The sequence below is a fragment of the Nothoprocta perdicaria genome, unplaced genomic scaffold (genome assembly GCF_003342845.1).
Source record: "Nothoprocta perdicaria isolate Ctin4 unplaced genomic scaffold, notPer1 scaffold_289, whole genome shotgun sequence".
NCBI classification, from domain to species: domain Eukaryota; kingdom Metazoa; phylum Chordata; class Aves; order Tinamiformes; family Tinamidae; genus Nothoprocta; species Nothoprocta perdicaria.
The window spans coordinates 254,502-273,043 of NW_020455520.1; the positions used below are offsets into that span (position 1 = coordinate 254,502).

An 18,542-nucleotide genomic window follows, 5' to 3' on the forward strand; every position below is an offset into this window, starting at 1 on the left:
AGGTGTCTGTGGGGAGTATTGGGGTTTACAGGTGCTGTGCRACATGGCTGGTTGCAGGGAGCTCTAACCCATCGCCGCCGTGAGGTAGCCGCACAGCTCTCCTGCCAGGCCTGGGCGAGGGCCGCGGCGCGCGGCCCAGCAGGACGCGCGGGGCCTGCGCGGTGGTGCTTCCCGGTGCTTGCTCTCCCTTCCCAGCCGGCKGCTGCTGCGGGCCCGCGCCTGCCTGGCCTGGCCTCGCCGCCCTCGGGCTCGGCTCCGGCATCAGCTGGCGTAACGTTCCCAGCACGGAGGACTGGTCTGAGTCTGGGACTCGGACTTTCATTTTCCTCTCTCCTCCCTTTCTCAAAGCCCTGTTTTGTTTTCCTTTGCGTTGGTAGATGTGCTGAGGGAGCGGCGCTTGCTCCGGCCRCACRTCCCGCCTGGAGCATTCTCTCCTCKGCACGTTGTGCGGTCGCCTGTCTGAAACGTGTGCTGGCCTTGCTAACGTAGGGGTCTTGCTGACGCTGAGCACGGGTGGGACATTCTTACCTTTGCTKCTCTTTGTTTAACTACCAGTTGCTGGAACTGGAGCCAAAGGAGATTAATGGCTGCTCCTCAGTGTAGTCTCACCCAGTTCTCCTTCCTGGAGAGTTCTCCTTCCTGGAGTTTTGGAGTTCATGAGAAACAAGGACATTGCTCCAGCCTACAGAAGTTGGTATGGTGATAGAATTGTTATAGTTAGCTACAGCTAGTGGACGTTTCCCTGCCTCTGCCCTGTGTGATAAGCTGACGTTTTGGCCTGCACTAGCAACACCACCTAACCCTGTTGGCTCTTCTATTCTGTCTGGTTGCAGTTTCTTGGTCTTCTGAAGCCCGCTGTCCTCCTCCCCAAATCACAAAGTGTTTGAGATATTCTGGGGTGTCTGGGAGGGCTCTGAGGCTAACACCTTCCAACGTTACCCTGTCTTTGAGCAGGATGTGAGTAAAAGGAAGTAGTTGCAATGAGCAGGTGTTCTCATACCCCACTCTGGGCTACGTTGAGAAATGTGTCACATCAGAGCAACTATATTTAGCAGAGTTTCGTGCCCCCTTCCACTCCCAGCATGTTTTCAGCCATCTCGGCGACTGGGCCAGCGTGATCTTAACTTGCTTTCTTGTCTCTTGTGGTCACTGCTGTCACCGCAAGACATCCCCTCTGATAATGAACAGCCTCTGTGCAGATTTGGGCCCTGCTTTGCTGAGGAGTTTCTGGGCAGCCCCAAGATCCAGGAGGAGGAAGCGAGCAGGGACGGTGGCTTGGCTTTGGTGGCAGCAGCACAGGGAAGGAGGCTTGTTCTGCTGCTCAGGGCTGGAGAAGCACGCACAGAAGAGGAAAACACTATAGGACCAAGTGTAGCAGATTTCTTTTAAAAAGTTGATCTAATCCAAGGCATCTTTTTGAGGGGCTGCCTTTGTGATCCAATTATTCACAGCTGTTTGCAGGGGAAGGACATCCAGGGACATCCAGTCCATTTTTAGCCTGTGAAATGGGAATTTTTCCTCGGTTGGCTCTGTTGTTTGCCAGCTGGCCTGATCCTAAATGTCAATAAGTTTGGTGTTAGTTTTGGACGGGGGTGCATGTTGAGCTGCTAGTAACAACGTTTGTTTCCAGAAGTGGCACCAGTTTTGGGAAGAGGGATTAGCAGCCTGGTAAGAGGGCATGTACTGTAGGGAGAAGAGCCAGGGGAGGTGAAGCTGAAGTTCTGCGAAGGGCTGCGGATTCTCCGTATCTGCACAGCTCTTGTGCATCATTTACGGGCTTGAAAACTGAGAGCTGCTTCATCAGGCTTGAGAGGGCGTTTAAGTGTCTGCAAAGAAGCATCCGGGCTGGTAGCCGTTTGTCACGGCGAGTTCCCCAGAACCTGTGTTCTGGGGTCTCCCGCGCAGTGACTAAAGCTGTGTGTAAATGTCCTTAAACCTTCCTGCCTGTCCCGTCCACCCCCTGGCCCTTTGGGATTGATGGGATAATGGGCAGCTGCTCTTTGCCCGACCGCAGCGTCCGGTCCAGGCGTGCGCCGCGCTCGGGGCCTTGGGCATCCAGCTCCTTCCGAGGGCCTGAACCTGCAGAATCGCCCCCAGAAAGCACCAAATACGCAAGCCTTTAATAATGCCTTTTTAGGAAGAGCAAGCACTTTTAATTTATAGAATTGTTCATATCTTGATAAACTTCTGAGCTGTTTCAGGGCAGGAATGCTCAGAGGTCTGCCAGCCTTCCAGCAGGCCAAAAATGTAGGACATTATAAATAAATCTTAAGCACCCCCCCATTTTAGCTGCAGAGCAATCAGAGCGTTGTTTTTGTGCCCTCGCTTTACATGAGAACAAGAGGTCGCTGGATGACATTACTGTTTGGTAAATTTAGCACAAATAAAAGGAAATGCTACTTCACCTAGTGCGTCGTCATCCTGTGGAATACGCCGTTCCAGGATGTTAGTCAAAAGCTGCAGCCGGAACAGAAAAAATAGCTGGACGGTGCTCGCTGTAAGCCACGTTTTCCAGAAGGGATTCGGGGGAAGAGGCTGTGTCTTCTTTTGGAAGTGGCAAAAATGCCCTTTGTGACGTGAGATGGAGCCTCGCCGTGACTCTGATCGGGGCAGCAAGAGTAGGTGTCAGTGTTTCTCCCCCAAGAACTGCTCTCAGACTCTGTAAAGGTGGCTCAGAGCATAGCCTTTCTTGTCTTGCCCTGCTAGACTTCTGATGAAAACCCRTCTAACCTCCCGTGTTTCCTTTTGCCCAAGCCAAAAAGGAGACTCTCAGGCTTGCCTCCTTTGCAAGCACATTTTATCAGGAAGGGAATTACAGGAAATTTCAGGGGAGAGAAGGCATCCTTCAAAGCTTGATTTTTACAAAATTGTAAATATTTATTTCTGTTTGCCAACAGCTGCCCCAGCTCTGGTCGCTCAGCTGSTGTAGGATGGTGCTTACCAGAGCTGTGCTCCCAGCTGTGTAGGGCCCCCTTTGCTTGGAAAATGTCTCTGGCTCCACACCTGAGCTATGCACAACGTCTGTCGGGCTTCTTGCTGGTGCTGGGATGAAGTTGGTGCCATTGCAGATGGATGCTGCGAGCGGGACTCTAAAATTGACCATATCCCGAGATGTATGGAGTCTAAAGGCAAGCTCCGCCGGGTGTCTTTCTGGCTGACCTTCCGGAGCCGTGAGACACGGGAGCAGCAGCAGGATGCTCGGCTTCCGGGGTGCTCATTTTTAATCTGCTTTCTGAATCATAAGGAGAGAGGCACAGAGAGGACCGGTGGACGGTGGGGGCCAGGTATTYGGGTGTGTGGGTGGTTTCCTCGCGTTCGGTGACAAAACATGGGCTCTGGGGCTCTGCTTACCTGTGGTGAGAGCTGCCCGGCCGCATGAACCCAGCGCAGTCTGAGTTTGTGGTAATCTGGTGCTTCACATGGTGCAGCAGATGGTAGAGACACCCTGGGCGGCTGGAGGTTGTTGGAGTTGACATAGAAGGGATTTTTATTTCTGTTAATGGTGCTTGACCTTAATGCAGCTTCTCTTTTATCCGGATCTTGCAGCCGCTTCCGTATTGGTCTAATTTGAGCCGGCTGGATGGGAATCACCCTTCTCATTTCTGTCCTGTGCTCTTCTTCGTGTATTCAGAGATGTTTCCTAACTCAGTTCCCTGTTGGGAACGAGAGATAAAATCTCTGTGGTTCTGTAACCTTAGCAAGGGAATTGAGCTGGGTTAGGATATAAAGGAAACCTGGTTGGATTGAACTGCTGTTGCAGCTCGTTGCCTCYGAAAGGAGCTTCGATAGGGTAGGCGAGTAGCAACGTGTCCTCTCGCCGTCCCTTGCTGTCCTGCTGGGAACACGTCCTCCTAATTTTCTCTTCCCCTTCAGATTATCACTCCATGTCGGAAGCTCATTCTTTGTGCTGATAACAGGAAGGAGATGGAGGATTGGATTGCAGCACTGAAGACTGTACAGAACCGGGAACACTTTGAGGTAACCAGGAAACTTGCTCTTTCACCCTACTCCTCCCAAGTAAAGAACAGTCTATTTGTGCCTCTTCTGACTGCCTGAGTTTTAAGGAAAGAAAACTCTTGTGCCTCTCCTGTAGATCGTGCTCTAATATATTTGGTTTCTGTTTGCTAGTCTACCCAGTACAGCATGGACCATTTCTCAGGGATGCATAACTGGTACGCCTGCTCGCACGCRCGGCCAACGTACTGCAACGTGTGTCGGGAGGCGCTCTCCGGAGTCACGTCGCACGGGCTCTCCTGTGAAGGTAACAGCCGCTTATTTCTCCTGTTTTCACAGAATCCCAGAGTGGTTGAGGTTGGAAGGGATCCCTAGGGATCATCCAGTCCAAGCCCCCTGCTCCAACAGGGACACCCAGAGCACGGGGCACCTGGTGGCATCTAGGAGGGTGTGGGAGACCTCCAGAGCAGGAGCCTCCCCAGCCTCCCTGGGCAGCCTGTGCCGGGGCTCGGGCACCCTCACAGTGGAGAAGTTCCTCCTCATGTGCAGATGGAACTGCCTGGGTTTCTCCTTGTACCAAAGTTTCATTATGTTACTGACCTCAATTGCTCATCTATGTAGGTTGCTTCCCATTTTGCAGAGGCAAGAGAAGGATCTGGCACACATTGGTTTCTACCATCCCTGCTTCAAAGGCTGTAGCCTTGCAACACAGGGCTATAAGGGGAATAATATAAGAGTATTCCTTTTCATAAGGATGTTCTTGGTTATAAAAACATCCTTGTTAAATGTTTGGATGTCAGGAGATTATTCTTGCTCCATTTGAGCATAGCAGACGTGCCTGCCTACTCGCAGCTCATACTTCTAGTGTGAACGAGGTTACACCCACACTGTGTAAAGGGATGCAGGAGCATATGACTGTATAAATCCTGTCAAATTTAACAAGGTGATAACTAAGCTGTGTACAAGCAACTGGTGAAAGTGAGGAGGCAGGATTTAATAGCTAGCTCAGCTGACTCAGTGTGCTCGGAGGTGATGGTTCTGGCAGTGTAGTGAGTGCCCGTGCTTTCTTTTGGAGCCAAATATGGTTTCTTGGGAGCACTTCCGCACAGCCCTCCACGGGGCATGTTCCGGGACAGGATTAATATATTCTTTCCTTCGCTCTAGTGTGCAAGTTCAAAGCGCACAAGCGCTGCGCTGTGCGGGCAACCAACAACTGCAAGTGGACAACGCTGGCCTCCATCGGGAAGGATATCATTGAGGATGAAGATGGGGTAGGTATTAGTCCTAATTCTTCTCACCTTTTCTTGATGTGGGAGCTCTGGCACATGCTCTGTACAACTTTCTGCACTGTGCAAAGGGCAGATTCTCTCTATGTGTTAGTGAGGTTGGAAAAGCATTTACTGTCGTAGAATGGGACTGTAAATAGTCCCACCAAGCTGCTGAGGTTTCCGTACCACCAAGAGATACCTGCAGAGCAATAGACCYGGGGTTTGGAGCTTCAGTAGTCTGAGGCATAGGGAACATGGTCTGAGCTTTTGCAAARGCAAGCAGTGGAAACGTTACCTTATGGGGCATCTGAGGCAAGTGCAGGTTCTACWGCAGGCTTCATGCATAGCCTGAGGTAAGTCCTCTGGTCCCTTCGTGTTTCAGCTTGATGTAAAATGCCCAGGAGATASTGAGATGCTTTCCAGAAATTGTCTTTGTTACGGGAGAAGTTCCCTGCCGGCGTGTCCCAGTGCCGCGGTCCGTGGCGTGCCCTCTGCGTTGCTCGCGGGARGGTCCACACGGGCTGTCCCCTCTGTGCCCTTTGCAGATCTCGATGCCCCATCAGTGGCTGGAAGGAAACCTGCCCGTGAGCGCCAAGTGCACCGTGTGTGACAAAACGTGCGGCAGCGTCCTGCGCTTGCAGGACTGGCGCTGCCTCTGGTGCAAAGCCATGGTGAGTTGTGGGCCCCTGGCCGCTGGTGGAAGGACAGTCTTTGATCAGCTCTGCCGTGTGCTCTTTTAATGGCATTTACTCTTTGTTTATTTGTGCTGAGAAGTACTACTACGATGCATCAGTAAAACTTGAAATAAGTGTCTTCTTCAGAAGCTCRTTTTCTTTTGATATGAGCTTCCATAGAAGAATTTAATCACACTGTATCTGAATCAGTGCCTCAGGCATAGGAGATACTGTATTCCAAGGAGACTCTGTTTGTCATTTCTAGAAAATACATTGCAAAAAGATGATATAAATATTAAGCTCTTTTAATGATGGCCATTTTCCATACTACTACAATGGTTTTCTTTTGCCCAATCACTTCAGGCAAGATACAGATCTTGTCATATTTCCAGTTGTCTCTAAGTTTAATAAGGGAAGAATCACAACATGTGAGTTTATAATGTGGGAAAAGAAACCCCAAACCTCAAAACCCCAGGCAGCCCAGTCCTTTGCAGTGTTCATGTAACAGAAATGAATGAAATACCCAACTTTACTTTGTGCTTACTTTTTAGGGATTGCTTTATTACCTGYTCCTTCTTTTTCTTACCTCTAGTGTTCCTTATACTCTGTTTTTTTGCTTTCTTGTTTTMTTGAATTGTCAGTTTTTTGTTTGGTTCCTGCTTTTATTGTTGATCTCTCAATTTAGACTATGATTTTGAAAGCAGAGTGCCTGAAGGCTCTGAAAGCCACATGATCTGTTATCTGATCCTCTCGTCACTCAAAGTACTAGCCTCTTAAATTCTTACAGCATAAGAAATATACAGTAATGGAAAGAGAGAAGCAAATTAGCAGAAGACTCTTGTTAGAGCTTTCTTTAAAGTAGCTGTATTGCTTGACACTTGTTTGGGCTCTCTCCCTCTTTGTTTTTCACTCTTTCTTTAGAATCTCTCRTTGGGTGAGTTTCCGAGCTGTTCAGCAGTGCCTCAAAGGGTTAAAACTGATTTTTATTTCTCTTATTTCAGGTACACACAACATGTAAAGAGTTGTTGCCAACTAAGTGCCCTCTCGGGCTGTGTAAAGTATCTGTTATCCCTCCTACTGCTCTCAACAGCATCGATTCAGATGGTAAGTATCCCTTGGAAGCTGTGCCTGTTCTCTCTTCCCCTCGGTCACTGTTCTTTCCACAAACACTGTGAATGCCAGATTCTATCAACTGAGAATTCCTCTTTTGGTGGAAGTTGGAAGATCTTACTGAAGCACAGTGATGGGCTGGTGCTTTGCTTTTGCATTCAGTTTATTACGCTCTAACATCAGCATTTGCAGAGCTGAAGCTGTAAACATTTAACGTGAGCAACTATATTGCAGAAGCAATTTGGGAAGGTTGGAAAAGCTGAACCTTCTGGCAAGCTGCTGGGAGATAAGGGTGACACTTGGCAGCGTGAGGTGTGGTTCATGCTGGATTCAGGGCTGAGCGCGTTTGGCATTTACCCTGTGAGCGTCAGAAGTCCAAGGAAATTATTGACTTGATGGCTTAGCGGGGCAGATTCTCCTTTCTCACCCCATCCCCATGGGCAGCCTCATGTCTCTTGGTTGCTTTTCCACATCCCCTCCTCCTTTTGCCCMACACAGGTTTCTGGAAAGCTACTTGTCCCCCCTCTTGCACAAGCCCTTTGTTGGTCTTTGTCAACTCAAAAAGTGGAGACAACCAGGGAGTAAAGTTTCTACGAAGATTCAAACAGCTACTGAATCCAGCCCAGGTCTTTGACCTCATGAACGGAGGACCTCACCTTGGGTAAGCAGCTAATCTGTGGAGACAGAGGTTCCTTGTAACTACCAGGAAAACACAGGTGATATGATTATAAGCCTGTCTCAGCCTGTCCTCAAATGTAACAAGGAACCTAGTCCTCAGGGAGAACTGGATACAGGGAAAGTTTGGAGAGGTTTATCGTCTCTGTGTTTAGTGTTACTGATTAGCTGAAACCAAACGTGCTGACCAAGGTTATTATTTCCATTCATCGGTAATAGCAGAACAGCCTGAGGGGTTTGGGGGAAACTGCAGAAATGCTTACCTGGAAGCAGACCACGCGTGGAAAGCTTGAATCCAGAAGAACACTTGTCAGCAAACAGGTCTGCAATAGGCATCGTGATGGGCTGATAGAGTGTTTCTGTTGGTTTAATCAGTGAGCAATCAGATGTTGCAGGAATCACATGAATACTGTGAAAATGAGAAATTGGAATGATTACTTCTTTTTAGCTACTTTGTGTTTACTACTGAGTGTGCAAAGTTGGTTCTGTTTGGGGGACAAGAAATAGGCTAGATGACATTTCAAGCTTTTTTCTCTCCCCACAGTTCAGTGGGATACCCATGGATAAAATAATGACAGCTGGGGAAGAAATTCCTCTATTCTGGTCTCTAGTCCACTCCCTAAACATCCCTCTGCCTGCTCCTTAGGGATTTCCCWGGGTCAGTGACTCACAGACTGCAGTAACTTTCTCCTGAATGAATGCTGCTTATACTGAGTGCCCGTTAGGCACGTAGTGCACTGCCCTAGCGCACTGCAAGGTGCTGGCCTGCAGAGCCGCCGCACGCCGCCCAAAGCGTGTGTTTGCTAAGGGAGAGTTTACAGAAAACTTCAAATATTTTTCTTTTTTCCCCTCCCCTTTTGACTAACTGTAGAGAGGAAAGAGGGGAGAGATTTATTTTGTCAAGCAGCTGCAAATGCATCCAAACTAGCTTTCTGTTTGTTCATTTAAAAGCAAAGTAAATTCTGGAACATGGTAGAACTGCTGCTCAGTAGCTGGTCTCCTAAACTTGTGTCAGTCAAACTGTGCCATAAGTTGCCATCGTTTCTGAAAACTACCTTGTGTCGCTGGTGCTTAAAGAAATGCAATTTTGTATGTTATAGCAAGTACCGTTTAGGTAATAAAAACAAGCACAAATATATACGGAAAGGAAAGAAAAGCAGGTAGGAAGGAGCGCAGTTTCGGCAGCTTAAGGAGAGGTTGCCTTTGTGTCCTGTGCTCTGAGAAGAGTGAGCAGAGGAAGCGGCGCTGTGCTGCCGGTGAGCCGCGCGCGTGCCGCGGGACGGAGCCCTGGCCGTGCCGCCCCCCGGGAGCGCCGCGCCRGCGGCTCCTCGGCGCTGGCACCGGAGCCTCCCAGCGGTCACAAGTGCCAGGCTGAACCCCACAAATCTGCAAGAGGGAATTGATTCAGTGCAGGATTGACTATCACACCGTTGTTTCTTCTGCTGTTAGACAGAAGTGCCGTGCTGTGGAAGGGGAGTCTGCCTGGGACGGGTTTCTATAGGRAACAGCCATTGTAATTTGTAATTCCATGCTTATAATCGTGAATGTGAATTCGCTTGTGATCCGGCAGTGGCTTGTACTCACTGCAAAGTCAGGGCTGGCGCAAGCAGATCTGCCCTGTTCGCAACCTAGATTGTTTATCCTTCTTTTCTTAGAGAGATGATTGTTCGTCTCKCCTGATTTTTCTGTGTTCTTTACCCTCTCTAGTTTACGCTTGTTCCAGAAGTTTGACACCTTCCGGATTCTCGTGTGCGGCGGGGATGGCAGCGTGGGCTGGGTGCTCTCCGAAATCGACAGCCTCAATCTGCACAAGCAGGTACCTGTCCCGGGAGGTGTCGCAGCCCTGGCCGGGTGCGAGATGGAAGCGGCAGACAGCGGTGTCCGCAAGGGCTGTCGTCTTGCAGGAGTCGTTTGCGCGGGACTAAAACTGCTGAGAGGCCACCAGTGATTTCCTGCAAGAAGCAGCACTCGAGTAGTTATCCCTCTGTCCAGTGCTCTTCCACTGCTCCCTCTTAGGAGCTGCAGCAGGGACTGGCTCTGGGAAAGCCCACAGTTAGAAAACCAGGACTTCCACAGGGATATGCCCCTAATCTCTTCCCTTTAATTTTCATGTTGTTGTTTCCAAGTCCTGGAATAGCTAGGAACTTTCTTGGAGTGAAGGTAAGATAGGGGTTTGACTTGTTTCCATTTTGTTCTGGAGCTGGCTCTGCTGGTGTTACCAAGAAGCCAACAGCACCACCTCATGGTTAAATGACAGCACCGAAGACGTGCAGAAAGCTGTTTTAGGCAAGGTGCTCCAGAGGGTAGCTGTAGCACACTCCTCTCAGTGAACAACTTAAAAGCAGAGGGAAGTCTTTGACTTGTGTGCTCTTCTGACTGTTTTCCCCATCCAGCTGCCTTCTTCTCACACTCTGATCTTTGTGAGGAGCCTGTGATGTTGCTTGTGGCTGTTTGCAGCTTGTATTTTCCCATGTGAGCGTGAATTTTGTTTTCACTTGTGTGCTGCAGTGCCAGCTGGGCGTGCTGCCCTTGGGAACAGGAAACGACCTGGCACGCGTGTTGGGCTGGGGCTCCGCCTGCGACGACGACACCCAGCTCCCCCAGATCCTGGAGAAGCTGGAGAGAGCCAGCACCAAGATGCTGGACCGGTGAGCAGCCACCACGACACCCTGCCCTGCGSGAGCCTGGTGTGAAAGCTGCCTCTGAGGAGGGTTGGGCGGTTCTGCTGCGCTTCCTACTAGATCAAGTCACTGCTTTTTCTGATAATTATCTGTCAGCTTTCATCAGTGGAAAGCAGTCYTGCCTTCTCTGTCGCTTCTGCGAAATAATAGGGAGAGAAATTGTCACTCTGATGTCCTGCCTGTTCCCTGGTGCTCCAGGGTTCTGGTCAGCCGAGTTTGGCAGTCTTAGAGTTGTGATTTTTTTTTTTTTTTCTTAAATTTTCTTAAATTCTCTCTTGGTAAGTTTGAAGCAATTTATTTTGAATTTGACTTAGAAAAGAAAATTGGAAGAAGAAATGGGCATCTCTACCACTATTTGTTATATATTCTGTGTATCTTTATACATTTAAAATATGTCTTGTCTTTGGAGTTACATCTTGGCAACTGTTGCTTTGGGTCAAGTAATGCCCATAATATTTCTGGGAGAAAGGGAGGACGGAGGTGGTCCTTGTGCTGTAGGAYACTAGTTCATAGACTCATCCCACAGTGTTCCAACCTCTGCAGTTTCTGTGCATCCCTTTAGCCTCCCTTTATCAGTCACATTCTTGTTAAAGTGTAGTTCTTCCGATGGAGGTTTTATGTCCTTAGAATAAAGGAGGTTGTTGTCTGCCTTGTACTGACAGCTGCTTTTCAACAGGTGGAGCATCATGGTGTACGAAACGAAACTCCCTCGCCAGGCCTCCACCTCCACAGTCACTGAAGATTTCAGTGAGGATTCAGAGGTACCGCGCAAGATACAGAGGGCAGAAACGGGCTGCAAAAGCCTCAGAACGGATAAGATAAAGGCTTTGATTTAGGCTCAAAAAGATGAGCCTGAGCCATGATGTGGATGTGGTAGAAGCTACAAAAATCCTGGGACTTTAAATCCAGGATTTAAAATTAAAGTGTTATAGAGGAAACKGGAGGTGGGATTACCAGAATCAACTACTGTGATGGGAATGAGAGGAAGGAACAGGACAGAGGAAGATAGAGGTGCCAGGAAAGTGGTTGGTTATTCTCTGCTAACATGACGTTGTGTCACAGAAACAGTCATCACAGGAACCCTAAAAGCCCAATGGTTTAGGTTCCTGCTAGATCAGGATTTTAAGATCTGAAATGCTGAKGATTCCTAGGTTCAAAATCAGTTTCTTCATCAGACTCAGGTCTTCATTGGGTAACTGAGCTCTGAATCAGAGAACGTTTCTAGACCAAAAAGAAAACGCAGAATGATAGATCCTCTCTGGAGAGCCAGGGATACACGGCATATGTGGTAAGGTGGGGAAGCAGCATTCCCGTGGTTTGTTCCTGAATGTTACCAGGTGCAGAAGATTCTCTTCTATGAAGACTCCGTGGCTGCTCATCTGTCCAAAATTTTGACTTCTGACCAACACTCAGTGGTCATCTCCTCAGCCAAGTGAGTACTTGCAAGAGAAGTGGTCTTAAAGGATTTAAGTAACACCGTGAAAGTCCTGTGACGATCCTTGTGTGACTTAATTTTCCCTACCTATTTTGTCTAGGGTGCTTTGTGAGACAGTGAAGGATTTTGTGGCTCGAGTAGGGAAGGCTTATGAGAAAGCAACTGAAAGCTCAGAGGAATCGGAGGTCATGGCCAGGAAGGTAAACTGAAGAGGTTGTACGTTTTTATACAGYTGGAGTGGAAAATCTGCTCTGCTTTCAGAGAAGTCAGACTGCAGCAATTCAGCAAGCACTGAAAGAATGAGCTACCAACTCCACTCTTGGTTGTGCTCAACCTCTTCTTTGCCTTGTAGTGCTCTATCCTGAAGGAGAAGCTGGACTCCCTGCTGAAGACGTTGAACGATGAATCTCAAGCATCTTCATCTCTGCCAAACCCTCCTCCTACCATTGCAGAGGAGACAGAGGATGGTGATGGCTCGGGCAGTGCTTGTGATTCCTCCAGTGACCGCTCTGTGGCCTCGTCATGCACTGCACGGCCCCAGATATTTCGCCCCCGTGAGCAGCTCATGTTGAGAGCCAACAGCCTGAAGAAAGCCATCCGTCAGATTATAGAGCACGCAGAGAAAGGTAACGGGCCGGGAGGCCTGCAAGGGCCCGTGGATCGCTGGCTTGTGCCAGCCGGTGGCTGGTTACGTGCTCTGAGAAACACACCTCCCATTGATCCCAGAGGGGAGTGGGATTTTTAAACCAGAGCCTTCCTGAGCTACAGGGAAGTTATCCTGTGAGCCTGGCTCTCTAGTTYAGTGTCCCCTCTGCCAAGCCCACCTGTTTGAACTGCTGCCTCAGGGCTGAGCCTGAAAGTTAAGGCATKTTCTCTGCCCTAGGCCTGGTTTAGGAAGGTGCTGCCCTCATACACTCTGTTCATTTCTATTTCCTGTCCRTCCCCACCCACGCTACAGTTGTGTCAGCACAGCTGTTTGTGTGGCCTTGCTGTAAAATGCATCTGAAAATGCTTTGGGAAGAAAATATTCTAAATATTTTAGCTTGGATTGTTTCAGAAATCTCTTTATAGTGGAGCCCAACAAAACAGCACAGTGGTACAGCGGAAAGGGCATTGAACTGTAGCTTAGGGGCAGGAGAAAGCAGGAACTTCTTAAACTAGCTCAGTTACTGGGAAAGTATTTGTAATGCTGCRTTTTGATGCAAATCACTTCTGTTCCTGCATTCACTTCCTAGGTGGGTGCCCCCCTCTCCCACATCTTAGCCCTTCTTATCTCTCCCCAGCCCCACACACCTATAGCTCAAAGTCTAATTTCCTTCCAAAGGCGTCAGTCTCCCCAGATGTTAGTCATTAACTCAGTGTGGTTTAACTTACACCAAAGGAATGATTTAACAGCGTATTACTTGAGATAAAAGTGCTGAAGTCAGAGATGTGACAAGAGATGTGACATCAATGCACACCCAAGTGTGCACTGTGAAGAAAACTATGTAATAAGTTATTACAGCATCGCAGTATTGTAGGCCCTGGAGCAGAAGGCTTGAGCTGATGTGAGCAGAGCCAAGGGGCTGCTGCTGATGAAGGAGAGGTCCTGACCTCGCTACTGGCCCCACTTTGCTGCCACGACCTTATACAGCCTTTGGGACTTGCTGGAGTCCACGAGGAGCCCGTCCAATTTGCTTAAATCCAGCAGAAGGAGTTTAGGATCTGCTGGATCAGTGGTTGATTTGCCTTGTGGATACTGGAGAGGAACTCCAGCCTCCTGGTGAGAGCAAGGGGCTTGTCCCCTGTGAACAGCAGTGTGGTTGGGCTCAGGGCTGCGTGCAGAGTGCACCTGGAGAGGGGCTGCCAACCTATGTGCAAGGCAGGTTTGRATTTCTTCTGTAATACACTGACATTTGATTCTTGCACAAATTCCAGTTATGTTTCAAATGTATTTAAGTTCTCCAAGCTGCTCTTCTTCTTCCAAAGTGTGTGATCTGATTTCCCCTTGGTTTTACTATTTTTTTTATCAACAGTATTTTTTCCCTCGAGATTATATGTGTCTAAGTGCCCCTTTTCAAATGATGCATCCCGTTATCCCAGTACGGATCAAGCAAACAGAAATCCAGTTTGATTTGTCATTTAGTGTCCCTTTGAGTAGACTTTCTGGCACTTTCTAATAAAGGCAAATAACTGGAAGGCCACCACCTGCAGCACCGTTCACAGCTCAGCCTGAGTACCCCTCGTRTTAGAGTTGGGCACTTCTATTCACAGCCAGAACATGCTAAATATGTCAGCAGAGAGAGCTGGGGACTAAGCCAGCCCCATTACAGAAGTTCTCCAGAGCAGGCTGTAGCTGAGATAGATGGCACAGGAAAACTCCTGGTTACTCCTGTTTATTTCTGTAGGGAGTCAGGGCCTTTAGAGCATCCTTGTCTTATGTCAGTGSGGGGTGTCTCTTGTTGCTGGAGCTGGGAAGCACTCGCTGTTCCTCTGCCCGTACAGCTGTGGATGAGCAGAACGCCCAGACGCAGGAGCAGGAGGGCTTCCTCCTCAGCCTCTCGGCCCCTGAGGAGAGCAAGGAGCTGCGGAACGAGGACAAGATCTCGCTGCAGTCGTCGCACAGCAGCAGCTGCGGCGTGTCCAAGGGCAGGAGCCAGCGGAAAGGTACCGCGCTGGGATGGTGCCGTGCGGAGCTCTGCAAGCAGCTGCCCTCCTTGGGGCAGAAATGAGGGCAGTGTTGCAGGCAGCACCTTCCACCTTCTGCTTTTCTCTAGTTTCTGCATGATTGTTTTTCGCCTCGGATGCCGTGTCCAGCACGTTTTCTGGGCTCAAGCCTACAGCTTTTTTTCCACCTCTTTGATGGCTGGCCTGTTACCTTGGCACGTGAAACTAAGGATTCTGAGGTTTTCTCCTAGTCAGTAATCTAAGTTTCTTGGCTTTCAGTGCTTGGATGAGGATGGTCCAGGGATATCCATTTTTTTTTTTGTCATTTCGCTGTAAGCTCCTTGCCATCCATTGCAGATGACAGAAAATGGAATACAGTTTGCTTTAATAACTGTGTTGAGTGAGTAATTTGCTAGCGATCCCTGTCACTGCAAGTACATTTGGAACTTAACAGTGTATGCTGGGAGCCAAATAGCCTCTCTGTTGTGCTGCTTGACACCAGCTTTTCCTCATCTCCATTTCTGATCCTTGCATATGACATTTCTGTGCCTCCGGAGTGCGAGCTTTCCCGGCTGCACATATGCCACATCTCTAACTCGTAAAGACTGGTCTTGTCAGCAGTTTGTTTTATGGTGCCTGGCGTGTTTTGCTGCTGAGTGATTCCCCAGCCTTGTTGCTGCTGCTGGGTCATGCTGGGGCGTTCCGGCCTGCGTCGCGCGCTATGTTTGTCAACAGGGCTGTTTGTGTTGTGTTTTTCAGTGTCCAAGTCTCCTTGCGAAAGGCTCATAAACAAAGGAAGTTTGTCGCTGGGCAGCTCTGCCTCTCTTCCTCCCCAGACAGGAAACCGGGACAACTTGCCAATGCTGAACACAAAGATCCTCTACCCAAGTGAGTGCAACACCCACCGCTTCCCAGCCGGGCGGCCAACTGGACTGTGGGTGACGGCAGCACAGCCTCAAGTCTCCCTGCAAAACCATGAGCTGGGTCTCTCTGACACACCCGTGCGCACAGGAGCTGCTGTGTGGTTTTGGCTGTTGCCTTGGACAGTGAAAGACAGGAGTCTCGTGAAAYTGAAACTGCCTCTTTTCTGCTTATTGTTATCACTCTCTTCCCCTTGTCCCTTTTCCCGTAGATATCCGTGCTGGCATGTCTGGGTCTTTGCCTGGGAGCTCTGTCATCAGCCGCTTACTGATTCATGCTGATCCCTTTAACTCTGAGCCTGAAAATCTGTGAGTATGCCCTGGGTGGTGAAGGCCCAGGCTTCTGAGGGAGCCTCAGCATCAGTTCATTGCTCTGAGAAGCAGAGTTGCATGGAGAGCTAGATAAGGGACAGCAGCATCCAGAATATGTCAACGAATTCTCACATGCTGAGTGCCAGTGAGGATCAGATTATGGGTTGAACGTGCAGGGAGGCGTCTGGTTCGTTGTAGAGGGTTTTTAGGCCGTTGGTGACAGAATGAAATCCAGTTCAGTCTTCTCCCAGCGCGCAGAGATGACTCCAGTTTCTGATGGGGAGAATGGGCAAAAGATAAATTGTGGCAGAACCAGCAGCCTGCAGCACAKCTGGCAGAGAAAGCTCGTGCATAGACCATGGTAGGAGAGATGGCTGAGATGCGTGATGTGAAATGATTCTCAAAACATTGTGCTAAGCTGCTTACCAGTAAAAACTCAGTGATGTTGACCCATGTGTTTTTTATGGAGTGTAGTGCCGCTGAGATTGGTATTGACATTTTTGAACTCATTTGTCAGGTTSTCTGTAGGTAGCACCTATACAGGCATTGCTAATATATAGGGAGGCTTTTTACATAACCCCAGTGACCAAGGTCGTTTTCTGTAGCCTAAGCGAAGGCTTCGGGATGTGTTTCTGTGGCGGGGGGAGAATTCCTGCACAAGAAATGGCAGTTTGTTCTTTTTGTTTGGCAGTGAATGTTACACAGAGAAATGTGTCATGAATAACTACTTCGGAATTGGATTGGATGCAAAGATTTCTTTGGACTTCAACAACAAACGTGACGAGCACCCAGAGAAATGCAGGTGGGTTTATGGCTTGGGTTTGCTYGACTAGCATCAGAAGTGACAGAAGCCAGTTTCCGTTTCTGGGCTGTTTTGAAGCTGATGGTGAGAAGTGTGCTGAGTAGGCATATTACCAATTTTGTCTGTGTAATCCTCTTCCAAGGGGGCTTGAAATTGGGATGAAGAGAGAAATTCTGATGTGTTACTGATTCACTGTGCTGTTTGGAGGCTGCGAGAGCTTCGAATAGCTACACCAGCGTGGATTCAGCACTTTGGTTCTATGTACTTGATCATCCCACTCGGATTATTTTTCTTGTGCCTATTGTTTAGTTACAAGAAATTTGCATCTCAGCTCCCTGGATGCCACGGGGACCAGTTTCATCCTTGAGACTAACCATATTTTTGACCCTTTGAAYAGCTGGACAGCTATAGTATCCTTTATATAGCCTTATATTTGCTCTACTTGTGCAGGTATTTCAAACACTGTTGATGACCTTGTGTGTGAGACTGACCCATTCTGTCTTGGGGCAATCTGCATGTTTGTTAGGAAGGAAAGAACCTTTGCGTTGTAGGATATCGGGAGATACCCAAAATAWTTATTTATTTATTTATTTATTTAACCATAAGAAAGGTAAATGTTTCTTGTGAGAAGGTAAATGCTTTATGTTGCCTTTTTCTCTTCTCTGGTTCTGTCCCTTTAGAAGTCGTACTAAAAACATGATGTGGTACGGAGTACTAGGGACGAAGGAGCTGCTGCACAGAACATACAAAAACCTGGAGCAGAAAGTCCTGCTGGAGGTGAGGAGTTTCAGTGTGCCTTTCTGTTGCTGAAACTGGGATATGTAACTGCATTTCCTTCAGGCACTTTGACCTGGACATCGTGATACTACTTCTGACCTTAGGGTGTTTCTCTTACCTGCACTATTATTCTGTCTCACCCTGAGCTAGCTGAAAGTGGCTGTTTCTGTTGCTGGAAGATACTTGCAGTCTCTACACAGCCCTGTTAAGAGGTATTAATTATCTCAAACTGGTCATTAAAAATAGACAAGATTCTTACCTGTGGTGTCTCATGCAAACGTGGCATTTTAGACAGTAGGTGCAGTGGAGAGCTGTTGTTTTGACTACGTTATGGTGTGGATCAAACTGGAAAGGAAATGTCCTTGTCTGTCCAACCTGCAGCCCAAGCCGCCAGTTTGCAGGAGGAGACTCTTGTCACAGCCCATTGCACAGATGTTTCAGGAGTTTTATTCTTGTCTTTGGGAGAATAAAGCAAAAAGTGTTGCTGAGTCTCTCGGGTGTGCCCACTTTTGGAGGAGAGGTGGTTCGTGAGACCTGRATGGATAGATTCCTCTGCTCTTTTACACTAAGAGTAAATTATAAATAGGCAGGCTGTTTCTTGTTCTTAGAGCCAATGCTGTGGCTGGGGAGGCTCTCTCCTGCCATGCTGAGAGTAGTGTTGTCTTCTGCTCTGTGTAGTGCGATGGGAGACCGATCCCTTTGCCCAGTCTCCAAGGAATTGCTGTACTCAACATTCCCAGCTACGCAGGAGGCACAAACTTCTGGGGAGGTACCAAAGAAGATGATGTGAGTATTTTGTAAAGCAATCCCAGAGTCATAGTCCTTAAGATCTCTGCTTGGAAGAGAAGGGCTGAGGACTTGTCTGCATGCTTCTCTCTGAAATGGATAGGATACTGCAAAGCAGCAGCTTCATACCTATGCAATCTGCAGTGATTCAGGAAGGAACCAGGTGCTGTCCTAGGCATTTGGAACTGCAAGAAGYGCTGTAGATTGGCTTTCTGTCCCTGGAAAACCTCAAAATTTTGCCTCTTTGAAGGCAAAGGGAGTTATATCCAGTCAAAATGTTTTCTTATTGGCACTTATCTTTTGACATGAGTGCCTACTTTCATAAGAATAAATCAGGCTTTTTATTTGGATTATATTTTAGCTGCCAGTGGAAGCACCGTGGGAATATCGAGGCTCCTTTTTCTCCTTCCTAGGTCACTGCAAATCTTCACATTCTCACTTCACWGTTAATTTTATACAGAATGAACAGTATAAGTGAAAGCTGACAGCCAAATCTCCATCC

General features: G+C 48.4%; 1 protein-coding gene across 4 annotated transcripts in view; it reads left to right on the top strand.

The window, feature by feature from the left end:
- The window catches only part of DGKD (diacylglycerol kinase delta), a 39,274-nt gene that overhangs the window by 9,275 nt on the left and 11,457 nt on the right, over positions 1 to 18,542 (top strand). For all 4 annotated transcript variants that reach the window (XM_026041585.1, XM_026041582.1, XM_026041583.1 and 1 more), the window contains 18 exons: positions 3,874 to 3,978; positions 4,129 to 4,261; positions 5,119 to 5,225; positions 5,768 to 5,893; positions 6,898 to 7,000; positions 7,505 to 7,667; positions 9,389 to 9,497; positions 10,190 to 10,329; positions 11,039 to 11,123; positions 11,700 to 11,794; positions 11,898 to 11,997; positions 12,150 to 12,423; positions 14,282 to 14,443; positions 15,203 to 15,331; positions 15,576 to 15,672; positions 16,367 to 16,477; positions 17,158 to 17,254; positions 17,933 to 18,040. In XM_026041585.1, the coding sequence (XP_025897370.1) occupies positions 3,874 to 3,978; positions 4,129 to 4,261; positions 5,119 to 5,225; positions 5,768 to 5,893; positions 6,898 to 7,000; positions 7,505 to 7,667; positions 9,389 to 9,497; positions 10,190 to 10,329; positions 11,039 to 11,123; positions 11,700 to 11,794; positions 11,898 to 11,997; positions 12,150 to 12,423; positions 14,282 to 14,443; positions 15,203 to 15,331; positions 15,576 to 15,672; positions 16,367 to 16,477; positions 17,158 to 17,254; positions 17,933 to 18,040 (2,244 nt within the window). The remainder of the gene's footprint in view (positions 1 to 3,873; positions 3,979 to 4,128; positions 4,262 to 5,118; positions 5,226 to 5,767; positions 5,894 to 6,897; positions 7,001 to 7,504; positions 7,668 to 9,388; positions 9,498 to 10,189; positions 10,330 to 11,038; positions 11,124 to 11,699; positions 11,795 to 11,897; positions 11,998 to 12,149; positions 12,424 to 14,281; positions 14,444 to 15,202; positions 15,332 to 15,575; positions 15,673 to 16,366; positions 16,478 to 17,157; positions 17,255 to 17,932; positions 18,041 to 18,542) is intronic.